The 14,114-nt window shown below is 35.9% G+C and overlaps 1 protein-coding gene across 2 annotated transcripts; it reads right to left on the bottom strand.

The window, feature by feature from the left end:
• Positions 1–7,495: 7,495 nt before the first annotated feature.
• LOC111370591 (glutamate dehydrogenase B) lies at positions 7,496–12,244 on the bottom strand. Of its 2 annotated transcripts, none has more exons than XM_022992391.1 (11): positions 12,100–12,244; positions 11,783–11,979; positions 10,276–10,409; positions 9,699–9,812; positions 9,216–9,437; positions 8,963–9,037; positions 8,674–8,790; positions 8,256–8,506; positions 8,095–8,170; positions 7,936–8,022; positions 7,496–7,855 (listed from the first exon to the last, which is right to left on the bottom strand). In XM_022992391.1, exons 3-11 carry the CDS (start codon positions 10,381–10,383, stop codon positions 7,670–7,672), a joined length of 1,236 nt encoding a protein of 411 aa, XP_022848159.1. In that variant the 5' UTR covers positions 10,384–10,409; positions 11,783–11,979; positions 12,100–12,244; the 3' UTR covers positions 7,496–7,669. The 2 variants fall into 2 exon arrangements, with proteins under 2 accessions (XP_022848159.1, XP_022848153.1); XM_022992385.1 differs by having other exon boundaries at positions 10,276–10,401; positions 12,100–12,243.
• Positions 12,245–14,114: the final 1,870 nt, after the last annotated feature.

Below are 14,114 nucleotides of genomic sequence, written 5' to 3'. Positions count from 1 at the left end.
ATAAAGTTGACTTCATAGCATGATTTTCAAAATAAAATGGATTTTATTATCAATTTCTTTTAAAATTAAATTAAATTAAATTCAGTTCAGTTAAATTATTTTAGTAGCATGTTATATTCTTATTACATGTTTCAGTATAGTTAAAGTTATTTCTAAAAACCACCAGAAAGTACACATGTGATTTTACCCCAGTTTGCACTGATGTGAATTTGTTTCCACAGTGTATGACTAGTTATAGTGATTTTACCCGCTTTGCACTATCGTGAATGTGTTTCCATATTGTATGACCAGATTATCAGAGGTCTTTGGGACCCACTCTCGTACACACATAGGCTTTGGGCCGTGTACTAGGGTAATTAGCCTTTGGGTAGCTCTGCGTACATATAACCAGATTATCAGCTATCAGATTATCAGATTTGAATGGCTTTACCTTGTACATCGAGATTACTCTGTACATGAGTAAGGCTATTCATTGGGTACTATTTTTGGTGTGATTTTTCAGTACTTATTCAATTCTCAGATTTCAGATTATGGAATTCAATTAATTCAGTTTTCAGAATAAAGTTTCAGCTTCTAGTATAGAGCAGCAGCAATATTTCGTAAATTTTCGTGAATATCAGATTCTTTATAATTGTTATACCTTACAGATACTTATCTAGAATTTAGAACAAAGAATTTTATAATGAAATCATGTTTAGTTTTTAAAAGTATTACTAGATTTAGAAATTCTCAAGGATTTAATAAAGTTAAAATCTTTAGAAAATATGCATAAATGGAAAAAGTTTACTTATTTGCAAATCATCCACTCACTGAGTTACAAACTCATATTTTTGTCATGTTTTTCCTATTAGGAGACCGTCGATTTTTAGATACTGGGAAAACCCTGCTGAAGCGAAAGAGACCGATTCATAGTATGTAATGTATAGTTGGGGGACTCATGTTTATTAAGTACTTGTCTAATATTTGGTGTGTCATGCACTTCGTAGTAAGGTTTGTAATTGATGTAATGCTTGCATGTTGACATGATGATGTTATAGAAGCACTCAGTCGAATTTTGTTATATTTTGTTGTAGTTGTGGTGGTATTAGAGGAAGTGGTGGTTTCCAAAACTTTTGGTTTAAATGTCTATTTGAGATTTTGATGATTTTTCAGGTTGGTTTTGTCCATGTTACAGGGAAAACTCTGTCAAAATTTTTATAGAATTATGTCATGGTCAAGTAGGTCACGTTTGTCTTGGTGGCGGGTCCGGCATTTAGCTGGCATCTACCATCGGCGCACGACACGTGTTGAGTCAATTAGGTTAAATCAGGACTGGTCGTGTCAGCTGCTCTCATCGCAGAAAGATCTACCAGAGTGTTCTTCTCCGTTTATGTCGGACTCAACTTGTAAATTTCTTCTAGAATTATTGACTATTGAGTGCAAAGACGCATTCTCTACCGTCAACATTTTTAGGCTTTCATGCATTTCGTGGATTGTTTTGGCAATATATGCATTCTTACTTAAGCAACAATGTTGAGCAGGAGACATGCTGACTTGCAATTTTGCAGATGTCCCTTCCCGTTGTCTTTTTGGATTAGTATCATTATCCATTAGCTGATCGCTACTGTATCCTTTGATTTCAACCTCTATTGTTAATTTTCCTTCTAGTTTTTCTTCCGTAGGATTCATTTTTATTAGATGTTAAGGATTTCTTAACTATAACAAAATTTTGTAGTTTACTTTGTTTAATTTTTCACAGATGGAGCCAATTTGTTGACAATAAAAATCAAATCAACAAGTCATCTCATCTAGCCAGACTTTGACCTCCAAATCTTATAGTATTGGTGCTCAAATGGGAGCTATAGGATCTTGACGAGTTTGTTTCACTCATGATTTTTGCACAAGTTTGGCTTGATTAAATACTAGATCTTGTGAGTATAGAACGTTTTTGATGTGTTTGTTAGTGTTGTTTTGAAGATTAGGAGAGACAATGCGAAAAGAGGTATTAAAGTGGACAAAGAGACAAAAACACGGAATTGGGGCAGAAAGACAACACTTAGCCGCTGTAGTCATAGCGCTAGGTGCTACAAAACTGAAAAAAGATGAAATTTGAACCCGAAAGGCAGTGCCTAGACGCTGCAATCATAGCGCCCAGGCGCTGAAGACGTAGCACCTAGGCGCTGTGATTAAACTAACGAGGCACCTAGGCGCTGCGACTGAGTATCTAGGGCGCATTTTTTTGGGCCGTTTTAAAATCTATAAAAACCCTACTTCTACACAAAATAGAGGGACACCTATAAATACACCTTTCTCATACTTTTGAGGGCTTGACACATTGGAGACAAGACAACAAAAAAGGAGATTCAAAAGAGAAATTCAAGAAAATTAACACCTAACCATTGAAGATTAGAAGCATTCATTGGAAGGGGAAGGCGATCTTGGTACAAGAATTCTACTTTTTTTTCTACATCTTTATTACAAATTCGGTGATATATTCTAAGACAATTTTCTATTTTTCTTCTTGCATTATGAGTAGCTAAATTCATTGTTAGGGGGAATAATGTAACCAATTGGGATCCTTTACATTCTCTTATTGAGATTCTTAGTTTTTAATTTTTCCATGTGTTGATTTTGCTATGAGTTGAATGCATTAAATTATCTAATCAATAATTTGATGATTTTTGTGAATTATTTACAAATAGAGATATGAGTTTAGGATTTAGACCATGTAGTAAAATTAAGTACATTGGTATAACGAGTAGAGATACATATACCATTTATTGCTGTCATAATTGAATTCCTAGGACATAGAACTCGTTTAACTAAGTTGAATTTGCATAGAGATATGAAATTTAATTAGTTGAAAAGGCTCAACGAGAACTCGAAATGGGTAAATTGAATACAATAGGAAAATTCGACCAAACACTACATTAGAATTGAGTTTTAATTTGAGATGTAAAGATGATCAATTGGTGAAGTTATTCTACCCTAACATCCACTCATTATTTGATTCTCCAACCAATCGTGTGAACGTCCATTTATTTTATAGAATTTAGATTAAAACTCAGATTTCACAACTTTTAATTTGTTTTGGTCAAATAGTAGTTAAAGAAAAATTGAATTAAGTGTTAGAAAATAGTCCTTATGGGATCGACAATCCGGACTCTTAGGTCCACTATTATTTGTTACGGGTCGTACACTTGAGAAACAAAATTTTACAACAAGTTTTTGGCGCCGTTGCCTGGGACTATTTCTTTTAGTCTTAATTTTTTTTTTATTTTAACTGTCATTTGATTTGTTTCTTTTTCTTTTATTTTGTGTTCGTTGTATGCTCCATGCCCAAGGCGACGATCTTGAACCGTTTGATTCGAAGATAGAATGTACCTTCAGGCGAAAACGCAAAGAACACAAATAAAAAAAGCAACGTCAAATGGTTGACAATCAACAAATCCCTATACATATTCAGCCGATTGGACAAATGGCTGCAAGAGTGGTGACACCACCGGAACAGCAGCATCAGCGAGGGGAAATAAATGAAGGTGATTTGCCAGTATCAATGTTCCTAACACCTATAGCAGCACCCATGCGCTCCAGTATCGTGTATCCAGATTTTGGGATGAATAACTTTCAGATCAGGCCAGATTGGATTAACTTGATGAGAAACACCCTGCAATTCTACGAGCTACCTCATGAGAATCCAAACACGCATATCTCTAGATTTATCAGAAATTGTCAAAACTTTCATGCTCCGGGGGTCAATGAAGATGCTATTAAACTACAACTATTCTAATTTACATTGAGAGATGCTGCATTGGAGTGGTTAGATGCTGAGCCTCACGTCAGCATTACTACATGGGAAGAACTAACCAGGAAGTTCTGTAATAAATATTTTCCACTGGCGAGGGTAGCTAAAATCAGATTGGAAATTCAAACTTTTCAACAGAAAGAGGGAGAAAGCTATCACGAAGCATGGAATAGGTTTAATGAGATGATGAGAAAATGCCCAAATCATGGAATTATTATAGCAATCAAATGCAATACTTCTACACTGGACTTACACCACTGTCAAAATCCCAAGTCGATGCCTTAGCTGGAAGATCAATTATAGGAAAATCTGTGTAGCAAACCATGGAGCTATTTGAGTTGATTGCCACTACACATTCAATGTTCTTATCGGAAAGAGTGGCGCCACCGAAGACAGGAGGAATGTATGAGTTAGATAGCATAACAGCTACCAACGCCCAAATAGTAGCATTAACAAAATAGGTGGAGTTATTGGTGAAATCACAAACGAAAGGAGCACATGCAGTGACAACTAGTCCATCATGCGAGAACTGCGGGACTAATCATCTGACAGAAAACTGTACATCTATAGGCTATCCCGACGAACAGGTCAATTTCATTCAGGATGGGTCTCGAAATTTTAATCCATTTACTCAAACGTACAACCTAGGATGAAGATAACACCCAAACTTCAGATGGTCGGATAATCAGCAAGGGAACAGTTCAAATAATGCCCAACAAGAAAAAAAACCAAGTTTGGGGGAGATGTTCAACCAGTACATGCAGAAGACTGACAAGGTGTTTCAGCAGATTGACACTAACTTTCAGAATCAGCAAGCATCAATCAAGAAGTTGGAAACACAAATTGGTCAGATAGCTCAATAGCTTGCAGAACGCCCACAAGGGACATTGCTGGGCAACATAATGGTTAATCCAAAAGAGAAAATGCAAGCTATTACTACCAAGAGTGGGGTGCAACTTCCAGAAATACATGTGAAGAGACCAGAGCGAAAAGAAAAGCAAATAATGGGTGAAGAGGCTAGGATAGAAGTAGAGTTTGAACAACCAACTAACAAGGAGAATGAAAGGAAAGAAACACCTGCAATGAGAGCACCCAACCTCGTGAAGGCTTATATGCTACAAATTCCCTTTCCTCAAAGGTTACAAAGAAAGAAGTTGGATAATCAGTTTGCCAAGTTTGTTGAGATTTTCAAGAAACTGCACATCAATATTCCATTTGCAGACACAATTGCCCAAATGCCCAGCTATACAAAATTCTTGAAAGAGATTCTATCTAACAAAAGGAAGCTGAAAGAACGTGAGACAGTCTGCCTGAAACAAGAAGTGCAGTGCAATACTATTGAGAAAGCTACCTCCTAAACTAAAAGACCCAGAGAGTTTCACTATACCTTACACAATTGGTTCTAATTTCTTTGAACATTCTTTATGAGATTTAGCTGCCAGTGTTAATTTGATGTCTCCCTCTGTCTGTAGGTCTCTTGGATTAGGAGAAGCAAAACCTACAACAATCTCTTTGTAACTGACCGACAGATCGATCAAACGACCAAAAGGAATTATTGAAGATGTGCTAGTCAAAGTTGACAAATTTATTTTTCCGGCTGATTTCATTATTTTGGACATGGAAGAGGACTCAAATATTCCTCTGATATTGGGAAGACCCTTCTTGGCTACTGGGAGTTTATGATGGAAAAATGATTCTTCGAGTGGACAATGAACAAGTCATATTCAACGTGTTCAAGGCAACGAAACACCCATTGACTTCCGACACTTGTTGCCAAGTTGATGTTCTTGAAAAGCTTGTAGCAAATACATCTGATACAGAGCATCACACAAACCTTTGTGAGGCTGAACTTGCCAATTGGAAGCAACAAATGCAGGAAAAGCTGAATGTGTTGTCAACTTACCGAGCAACCCATAGGAAGAAGGCATTGACAGTATGAATCTCTTGGTGACAACCCTTCTCCCCCGGTACCCTCAGTGGAAAAGGCACCTATTCTTGAGCTAAAGCCCTTACCTTCACATCTCCGTTATGCATATTTGGGAGAATCTACAACACTTCCAGTAATCATTGCAAATGACATGATAATGGAAGAGGAGAATAAATTGTTGGAGGTACTCAAGCAGCACAAAACGGCAATTGGAAGGACAACGCAGACTAAATCAAACTTTGAAAGAAGTAGTGCGAAAAGAAGTGCTGATATTGTTGGATGCGGGTATTATCTATCCAATCTCTGATAGTTCACGGGTGAGTCCAGTGCATGTTGTGCCAAAAAAAGGGTGGAATCACAGTGGAAAAAAACGAGGACAATGAGCTGATACCAACATGTTTAGTGACAAGGTGGAGAGTATGTATAGAGATTTCAATGCCTATGTTCCGTAGGTGGACGTACTTAGTTATCAGACATGGTTACTGTATGGTAAGGTGCACAAGACTAAGGAAGGCTAGACCAAGACACACTGACATATATATGATAAACTTGTTGAAGTATGATATTATTGTTTAGATGTTTGGGAAATATAAGATTAATTGGAACCATGGAGGCTTGGTAGGTACAAAGCTCGAACTTTATAAATATATTTAAGGGAAAATTTGCAGTAGTGGTTCAAACTTTTGAGTTGTTAGCAAAGTTTACTCTAACCTTCTCCGCAATCTAAAAACCCACAAGATTATTTCCCAAAATCAAAATCAATCATGAAATTACGCATGTTAACATAGATCTGCATAAAAAGTGTTTTGAGAGATTTGTTATTTGTTATGTGGTTTGGCATGTAGACCCACCTGATTGAACAAAGAGAGTTAGGGAAATGTCCTGTGGGTTAATATGTACAATGAAAAGTGTTGGTCTGATAAGGAAAAGATGGGTTTGGAGAGACGTGTGAGATGCTACAATGGTGCTGACGGCGATGGCCAACGGGTGGCGGAGTCACTATTTGTTTTAGGTTCGATTTTGGAGGGGGTGGGAAAGATAACCTTTGGTTTGGTCCCTTTTTTTTGTTTTTTTTTATTTATCCCTAATTATTATCAAATCTAAGTCGTGGAAGTAGCTTTCTCCAAAAGATGGAAAGACATGAGTTATCCTATAAAGTTTAAACAACAAAACAATTATCATGTCTAACTACAGATTTTGGTTAGTGGTGAGAAACAATATCATAGCAGAATTGACCATATTGGAAATATAATCAGACCTTTCTAGGTAATAAAGATTTTCCTAAACTCTCATAAAAATATTACTCAAAACACTTACAAGAAATGTCAACTATTTGTTAACGAAACAAATATTTAAATATTTTTTATTTCATCAATGAAAGTAAAATGCAAGAGCTGAATTTGATTTCCTACAAGGGAAAATTATTAATTAATTTAATATTTTTTCCTTTATTTACAAGTAAATATAAATAAATAAATAAATAAAACATTGAATGACATTGGTTTTAGTTATTTGCCATTCACACACAAAATCGCCACAATTAAATTTTGTCTAAATACACATCTCCACATAAGTTTAACGCTACTATCGCATATGAATAATAAATTCGAGTTGCATTGCACTTACAGAATTTTTGCTCACGAATATTTTACAGAAAAGGCACATTGGTGGGATGAGTGGTTGATTTGTTGGCATTTTATATCATGCATGAGGCCCACGCACAATGAGGGTTCTAGCCAGATTATGTGAACAAAAAATTTGTACATGCAGAATTTTCCAATAAATTCAAGCTAAATGAAAAGGCCTCTAAAATTCCATATTATAAGATTCTAGGAGTGTTCAATCAACAGTCGAATTGCAGAATTCATAGGCTGAAAATGAAGATAAAAACAAAACTCTCTTGAAAATTAGTGGGTTTATTTTGAGAGCCATAATCTTTTATTAATAATAAAAGCTTCTCAGGCTTCCCATCCTCTGAGAAGCGTTGCCCTAGCAACCCGATTAACGCCTAAGCTGAAGGCTCCCATTCGAAGATCACAATCATGAGTCTTGCACATCTCTTTTACATCTTTGAAACCCTTTGTCATGTATGTCTTGAGCTCTGCATTCACTTTATCTTCATCCCACATGAATCCTTGAATGTTCTGTAATGCAACACATTGCAATGTTAAATCAGTAGAAGAAAAATATTAATATGGAAATTGGAGAAAAGATGAATATATACCTGAACCCACTCGAAGTAACTGACAGTAACACCACCTGAATTTGCGAGTATGTCTGGAAGAACGACAACTCCCTTCTTTGACAAAATCTGTGGAAGAATACACTATTTAATTATGCTGCCCGCCGCTCTTATTTTATGCTCTAGTCTAATTCCACTAACCTCATCGGCCTCAGGATCGGTTGGATGATTAGCTGCTTCAATAATAAATTTGGCTTTGATATCTTTTGCATTATCCCTTCAATAAGATGGGAAATTTTTTCACTATATTGGAAAGTTACAAACCCAACATTAAACTGATACTATGAAGACGCGTAATAAACCTGTTGATAACGCCTCCAAGAGCTGCTGGGATAAGAATGTCACAATCCTCTAGCAATATTGAATTAGGATCGATAGAATCCCCGCCACTGAATCCTTTTACTCCACGGCTTTCTTTGACATGGTTAAGTAGGCTTGTTATGTCAATTCCACTGCTGTTCTTTATAGCTCCTGTAATATCGCTTACTGCAACTATCTTCCCCCCCTGCTCACTGAGGAGTTGAGCCGCCCAAGAACCAACGTTTCCAAATCCCTGAGACAAAAAAGAATGCCAAAAGTCAGCTTAATAAACAATTGGAGTATTTTTCTATCCAATCACTTCCTCAGGAAATATATTTGCATTAAGATTCATCAAATTTTATTTGATTTCAACTCTAGGCCTAATTAAAATATGAGTTAAGGATGATCTAACTTCGGTACCTGCACAACAATACGTTGACCAGCAATGCCCTTCCCATACTCTTTAAGCAGGGCCTCTGTTGCAAAGAGGACGCCTCTTCCTGTAGCTGCATCTCTTCCAAGGGATCCGCCAAGATCCTAAAGATAAGAAATTTGGGTCTTTCAAGTTACAAAAATGGAAAATTTTCAGAGGAAGAAAGCAGTTTTTCAAATAGTAGAAGAGACCATATGCATCATCAGATTACATTAAAAAGTGAAAAAAATCATGAACCTGACTGAAGTATCATTCGAGAGCTTTTCGTAGACTTACAATAGGTTTTCCAGTTACTACTGCAGGGGAATATCCATGAAATTTTGAATACTCATCTAAGATCCAAGCCATTGTCTGTTCAACCGCACAGAAAAGATTGACAATAAATTCAGATACAAGTCATTGAGTTAATTGAAAATCAGACGGCAAGGTTTTTCCAATATAGTGAAAGATTTTTCCTATGTTATTGAAGGGATAATGCAAAAGATATCAAAGAAAATTTATTATTGAAGCGGATAAACGTTCCACGGACCTGTGGATTTGTTCCCATATCAGGCGCCGGAACATCTGTGTGGACTCCAATCAGATCATGTATCTTTTGTGTGAAAACTCGAGTAAGTCTTTCTAGCTCAGAGAAGCTCAAATCCCCTGGATTACATCCTATCCCTCCCTTGGCTCCACCATATGGTATGTTAGCTACTGCAGTCTTCCATGTCATGAGTTGCGCCAAAGCATTCACCTCGTCTGGGTCTACCTACGCAATGTACATAGAATTTTGATTATAAAGAAAGGGGAAAAAAGGTCCAGAAACCGGATCTACCTACACAATACAATCATCAGGATTAAGACGAAATATAAGGACCTTCATCTGGAGGAGGTTATTTTAGCAATTTAATTTGAAAACAACAGAATCTACTTAGCTACTGGTCTGCTAAATTCAGAGAGCAGAACCATAATGGTTGCATCTCTAAATCAATTCCTAGTTAATGCAGTTTAAATTGTTCAGCCTTCTAACCTCAGGGTGGTATCTTATTCCTCCTTTCATTGGACCTCTAGCATTGTCATGCTGAACCCTGAACCCCACAAATGATGCCAAGGTGCCATCATCTTTCGGTATGGTACACTCAACCTGTGATTTTGACCAGGGCAGGCAAGGAACACAGTTAAACAGAAGGAAGTAAGTATTGACAAAACGAAAGCACACTAAGTAGGGCGAGGAGAAATACATTGAACCAAGAATAACCTATGGAACGTGAAGGGTAAAATGATATATCTAAATCAAGCTTAACTTAAATGACTAGAACGTCGTAGTAAATTACCAAAAAAAAAAAAAAAAAAAAAAAAAAGAAGAGTAAAGCTATTGAAAACAGGGGACAGCAAGTTAGAAGTCCGGGCCAGTGTGTATATGGAAGTACAAAATGGATATTTTGAGGAAAAAATTTAATGATAGGAGAAACTTTCAAGCATCTGCCGGGGGGGGAAAAATCTAGGAAAACATGACATTCTAAATTTACATACACAGATAGATCAGACAGAAAAATAAAGGCAGTAAATTTGACATTATTTATCAATCAACATGGTTAAGTGTTAACCTTGATTTCCCTAAATGGAATTAGCAGACTCTTCTCAAGCTTTGAATCCAAACCCAGAAGCCGAGCTGCCAGCTTAAAGTTTCTGTTGGTTGCGGCTAACGCATTCATGATTCTTCAAATGCGTTCCTGAGTAACTTCCACAATGCAAATTAGATTTCAAAATTCAGAAGGATGAATAGACCTAAATGGATGATTTTCTGAGGAGAAAAACATGCAACTAGTTTGTATAAGAGTGATTTAAACGTGACTCATATAGTCAAGGTTTTGAAGTTATTATAATAAAAGAACTTAACCCTTAAAGAATTGAATGTCGTGTCATCATCCAGTAATCCTTTTAGAATCTCAACCTTAAATATTCATCATATGTTACTAACTTGGGAGGAAGGTTTTATTCCCTTGTAAAGTCAATACTGTTGGAAAATTGGAATAAATTACTGTTTATTCACTTTCTATTTATATAAATTATTGGACGGTATTCTCGAATTTTATTCAACAAATACATGGGCAAATTCATAATTAATTTAGACCAAACCATTAATTCATTCATGCATAGTGAGCTGGACATCCTCATCCAGACCCCTAAGCAGGATTTCCGAGCTACTTCATGCATAATTAGGTAGACAACCTCATCTAAAAGTAACTTTGGTTTTAGTTCTCCACATATATATATATATATATATATATATATATATATATATTGATAACAATGGGTGTCCAAGCCAGCTTACATGCACCTCGACTAATTCCACGGGGTCTTGAAGTTTACTGCTGGATACTCACCTCAGTGGTTCTGAGGGGACTCGAACTGGTGATCATTGAGGAGCAAACCTAAGGCCTGATCACTAAACTAATACTTAGGGTTGGTTCTCCACATATATGCCAAAGCTTAAACATGATATTTAGGATAGATCTGGCATGGTGGTTTTTATTTAATCAGGTCTTTGTCTCCTCCTATCAGGCCCGACCTTATCCTCCGTTCTACAGATTGGTGATCGAATCTCTTCAATAAATAAATTGCTGCCATAATCTTCTAATGGCAGATATATATTGGTCGGTACTTGATACAAGAATACACATTGTCGACTCATCAAGAATAAGGTAAAGATCAATTCTTGGGACTGACTTGATAATCTTTTATATATTGGTTATGCAGCATCATCCTTTTACTATAATACTTGAAAAAAAGAAAAGAAAATGCTCACTGACACCAGATCTGTACATTTTACTAAGGACAACTCACAACTGACGTATAGCAAACGCATCAGAAATTATAAAATGTAAAATTGGAATTCTCCAATATTTCCATCCAAGTACAACAAATATTGGACCCTCCAGTTCAGGTTTTGTCATATGGAAAAGTCCAAAATTTAATGTTCCAACTTTTTAGACTACAAGATAGAGAATAAGTTGAAGAAATTGTCTAGAAATTACTTTTTATAAAAATCAAAGGAAGAAATTTCAGACCCGAAAACAAAGAATTGACAAAAGCATAAGCAAATCCTCTTACCTCAATACAGCGCACCTTTACACTTGAAGAAGCGAGTGTAGCTCCAACTGTATTTATTTATATATATCTAAAAAGAAGATATGGAATCAGAATCAATTCCTCAGTCAGGAATCTCTGCAACCAAATCCAAAGTTTCCAGACATATATACACAGACGAATGTGAATATGATGCTATGCTTATGTTATGAGGTCCCTACCTACAAACATCAGAGGAATCAAGTCATCAACTTCCACTATGAAAAAGAAAACGGATAATAAAAAATGCTTGGAACGTGAATCCGACGCCAATTCCACTATACAACTTAATGGGAGCTTACCTCAAGGCTCAAGACTGGGCTTTTGGTTTTTTTTTTCCTTGTATTATGTGTATATATTGGGTAACTGAGATTTTGTTCGTAATATTTTAGGATCCGATTCATTGTGGTTTTGGTATATATATAATCTCGAAAAGAGAGAGTGAATTTTGTAATGTTTTAATTTGAGTAAGAAATTGTAACTGAAACTGAGAGGGAGGATATTGCATTATATTGATCACGACAAAATTATGATCAAAAGTTGTCCTGGTTGAAATCAACTTTGGGTTGTCGTCCACGTATTCTCTTTTGGGCTTTTGGCTTCACATGGATCGCTGTTCAAATCGTAACTTGCACCTTTAACGCTCATGACTCCATCTTGGATGGAAGAGGGAAAATGGGATAATATCTTTAACGGCCATTCTTTCAAAAGAATAGGGCTGCGATTGGTTTAGTTTTCTGTTTTTCATTTTCAGTTTCAAAACGGTTTTCAGTTTTCTTCGAAAACGTTGCGTCTTGGACATTTTTCGTGTTTTGAACGTTTATAACTGAAAACGCTCAAAACGATAAAAAATTGATTTGCGTTTTCAGTTATAAATTTTACCTTGTTTTCGAAAACGTATTTTTGAAAACAACGAACTAAACGAGTTTTCTGTATTTTCGGAAACGGAAAATGGCCTGAAAACACCAAACCAACGGTAGCCTAAGTTTTTGAATATCAAATTTTTAAAAAATGTGTGGTTAAAAATACTTTGGATTTACGTAAAAAAATATTTTATTGTGAGAATCTATTATTAAAAATGAGTATGAATAAAAATCTTTTTGAAAGAATGATTGCCAAACAGGGGATCAATGAAGGCCATAAAAACTTATCTAGTTCATTGGTCAGTTAGTCATTTCAAAGTGCTGAGTATAAACTAAGTATTAGTACTTAGGAGACCATAAACTAAACAGATATGTTAGATTAAATTTTCTTCATCTCGTCGTAAGTGAATAGAATTAGAGGGAAAAATAAAAAATAAAATGGAAATACATATCCAAATTCCAAAGGCCTTCTTGTTTAGGTCCACCCTCCTTACCTTGTATTTAGTGGGTGATGCTGCTGATCCCACTTAATTTTATTTGTTTCCGTAAAGTTCCAATCATACAGCACCAAATAATTTAATTTTCCTTATAAGGAGACCAGAGAAGTATCTACAAATTGATCCTGCAACAAATTAGCCAGTGTCCTTGCTCGAGAACAGAAATTAAAGTTACATATTTTACAATTAAATTAATTAGTATACGATGAAGATGGAAAACTGTCTGGGCTTGGCAATTTACCCCTTTTTTCGGCTTTCAGTCAGTTATTTTATTAGGTTTATGCTAAAGTAACAGGGCCTCGTAATAGGATTTGGGACAGGAGTCGAGGTGGCACCACCTCGGCCCTTGATATGATGTTTTGATAACATCAAAAAATCAGATTAAGGGCCCCTGTCGCGATGCCTCGGCCCCCCCGTCACCAGCCCTGTTGCTGTAGCAGGGCTCATTTTATTAAATTGAGACTTACGAATTATTTTTAGAAGAAGCTCGGGACCAATATGATTGAACTTTAATTAGGTTATTTTTATTTCTAAGTCCCATACAGAATGTTAAGGCTAATTGATATGATCCATGACTTTCAAACCCAAAAAGAAATGCCAACTTAGGATTTGTTTGATCCCAATTCTTTGGGAAAAAAGTGTTTTGATATCATTTCAACCACATTTTTCAATAAAATAATATTACATGTAAATTTAAAATTTTTCTTTATTTTTTAATCACACATTTCTCATCAATCCACTATTTAAAAATTCATTTTTCCCCACAAAATGGGGCTCGAACAAGAGCTTCACTATCAGTCATGCACTAAATGATTTGATGTTAGTGGGTAATGGGTCCGTCCACTAATTTTTTTAAAAAGAGGCGACAACAACTAATGCATAAAAAGAATCTTGAGATGGAATCCGCCTCATAATCGGTTAAATATTATTATTTACTAAAAGAATCTTGGCATGTTC

The sequence above is a fragment of the Olea europaea genome, chromosome 2, assembly GCF_002742605.1.
Source record: "Olea europaea var. sylvestris chromosome 2, O_europaea_v1, whole genome shotgun sequence".
Taxonomy (NCBI): Eukaryota; Viridiplantae; Streptophyta; class Magnoliopsida; order Lamiales; family Oleaceae; genus Olea; species Olea europaea.
Note: the sequence above shows the minus strand (reverse complement) of the source record. Positions and strands in the feature narration are given on the sequence as shown.

Excerpts from the sequence above, each read along its gene's own strand:
- LOC111370591 (XM_022992391.1), bottom strand. The coding sequence starts at position 10,383 with ATGAATGCGTTAGCCGCAACCAACAGAAACTTTAAGCTGGCAGCTCGG. Across the intron at positions 9,813-10,275 it reads TTCCATTTAGGGAAATCAAG|GTTGAGTGTACCATACCGAA; the intron begins GTTAACACTTAA and ends TCAAAATCACAG. Across the intron at positions 8,791-8,962 it reads TAGTAACTGGAAAACCTATT|GATCTTGGCGGATCCCTTGG; the intron begins GTAAGTCTACGA and ends TCTTATCTTTAG.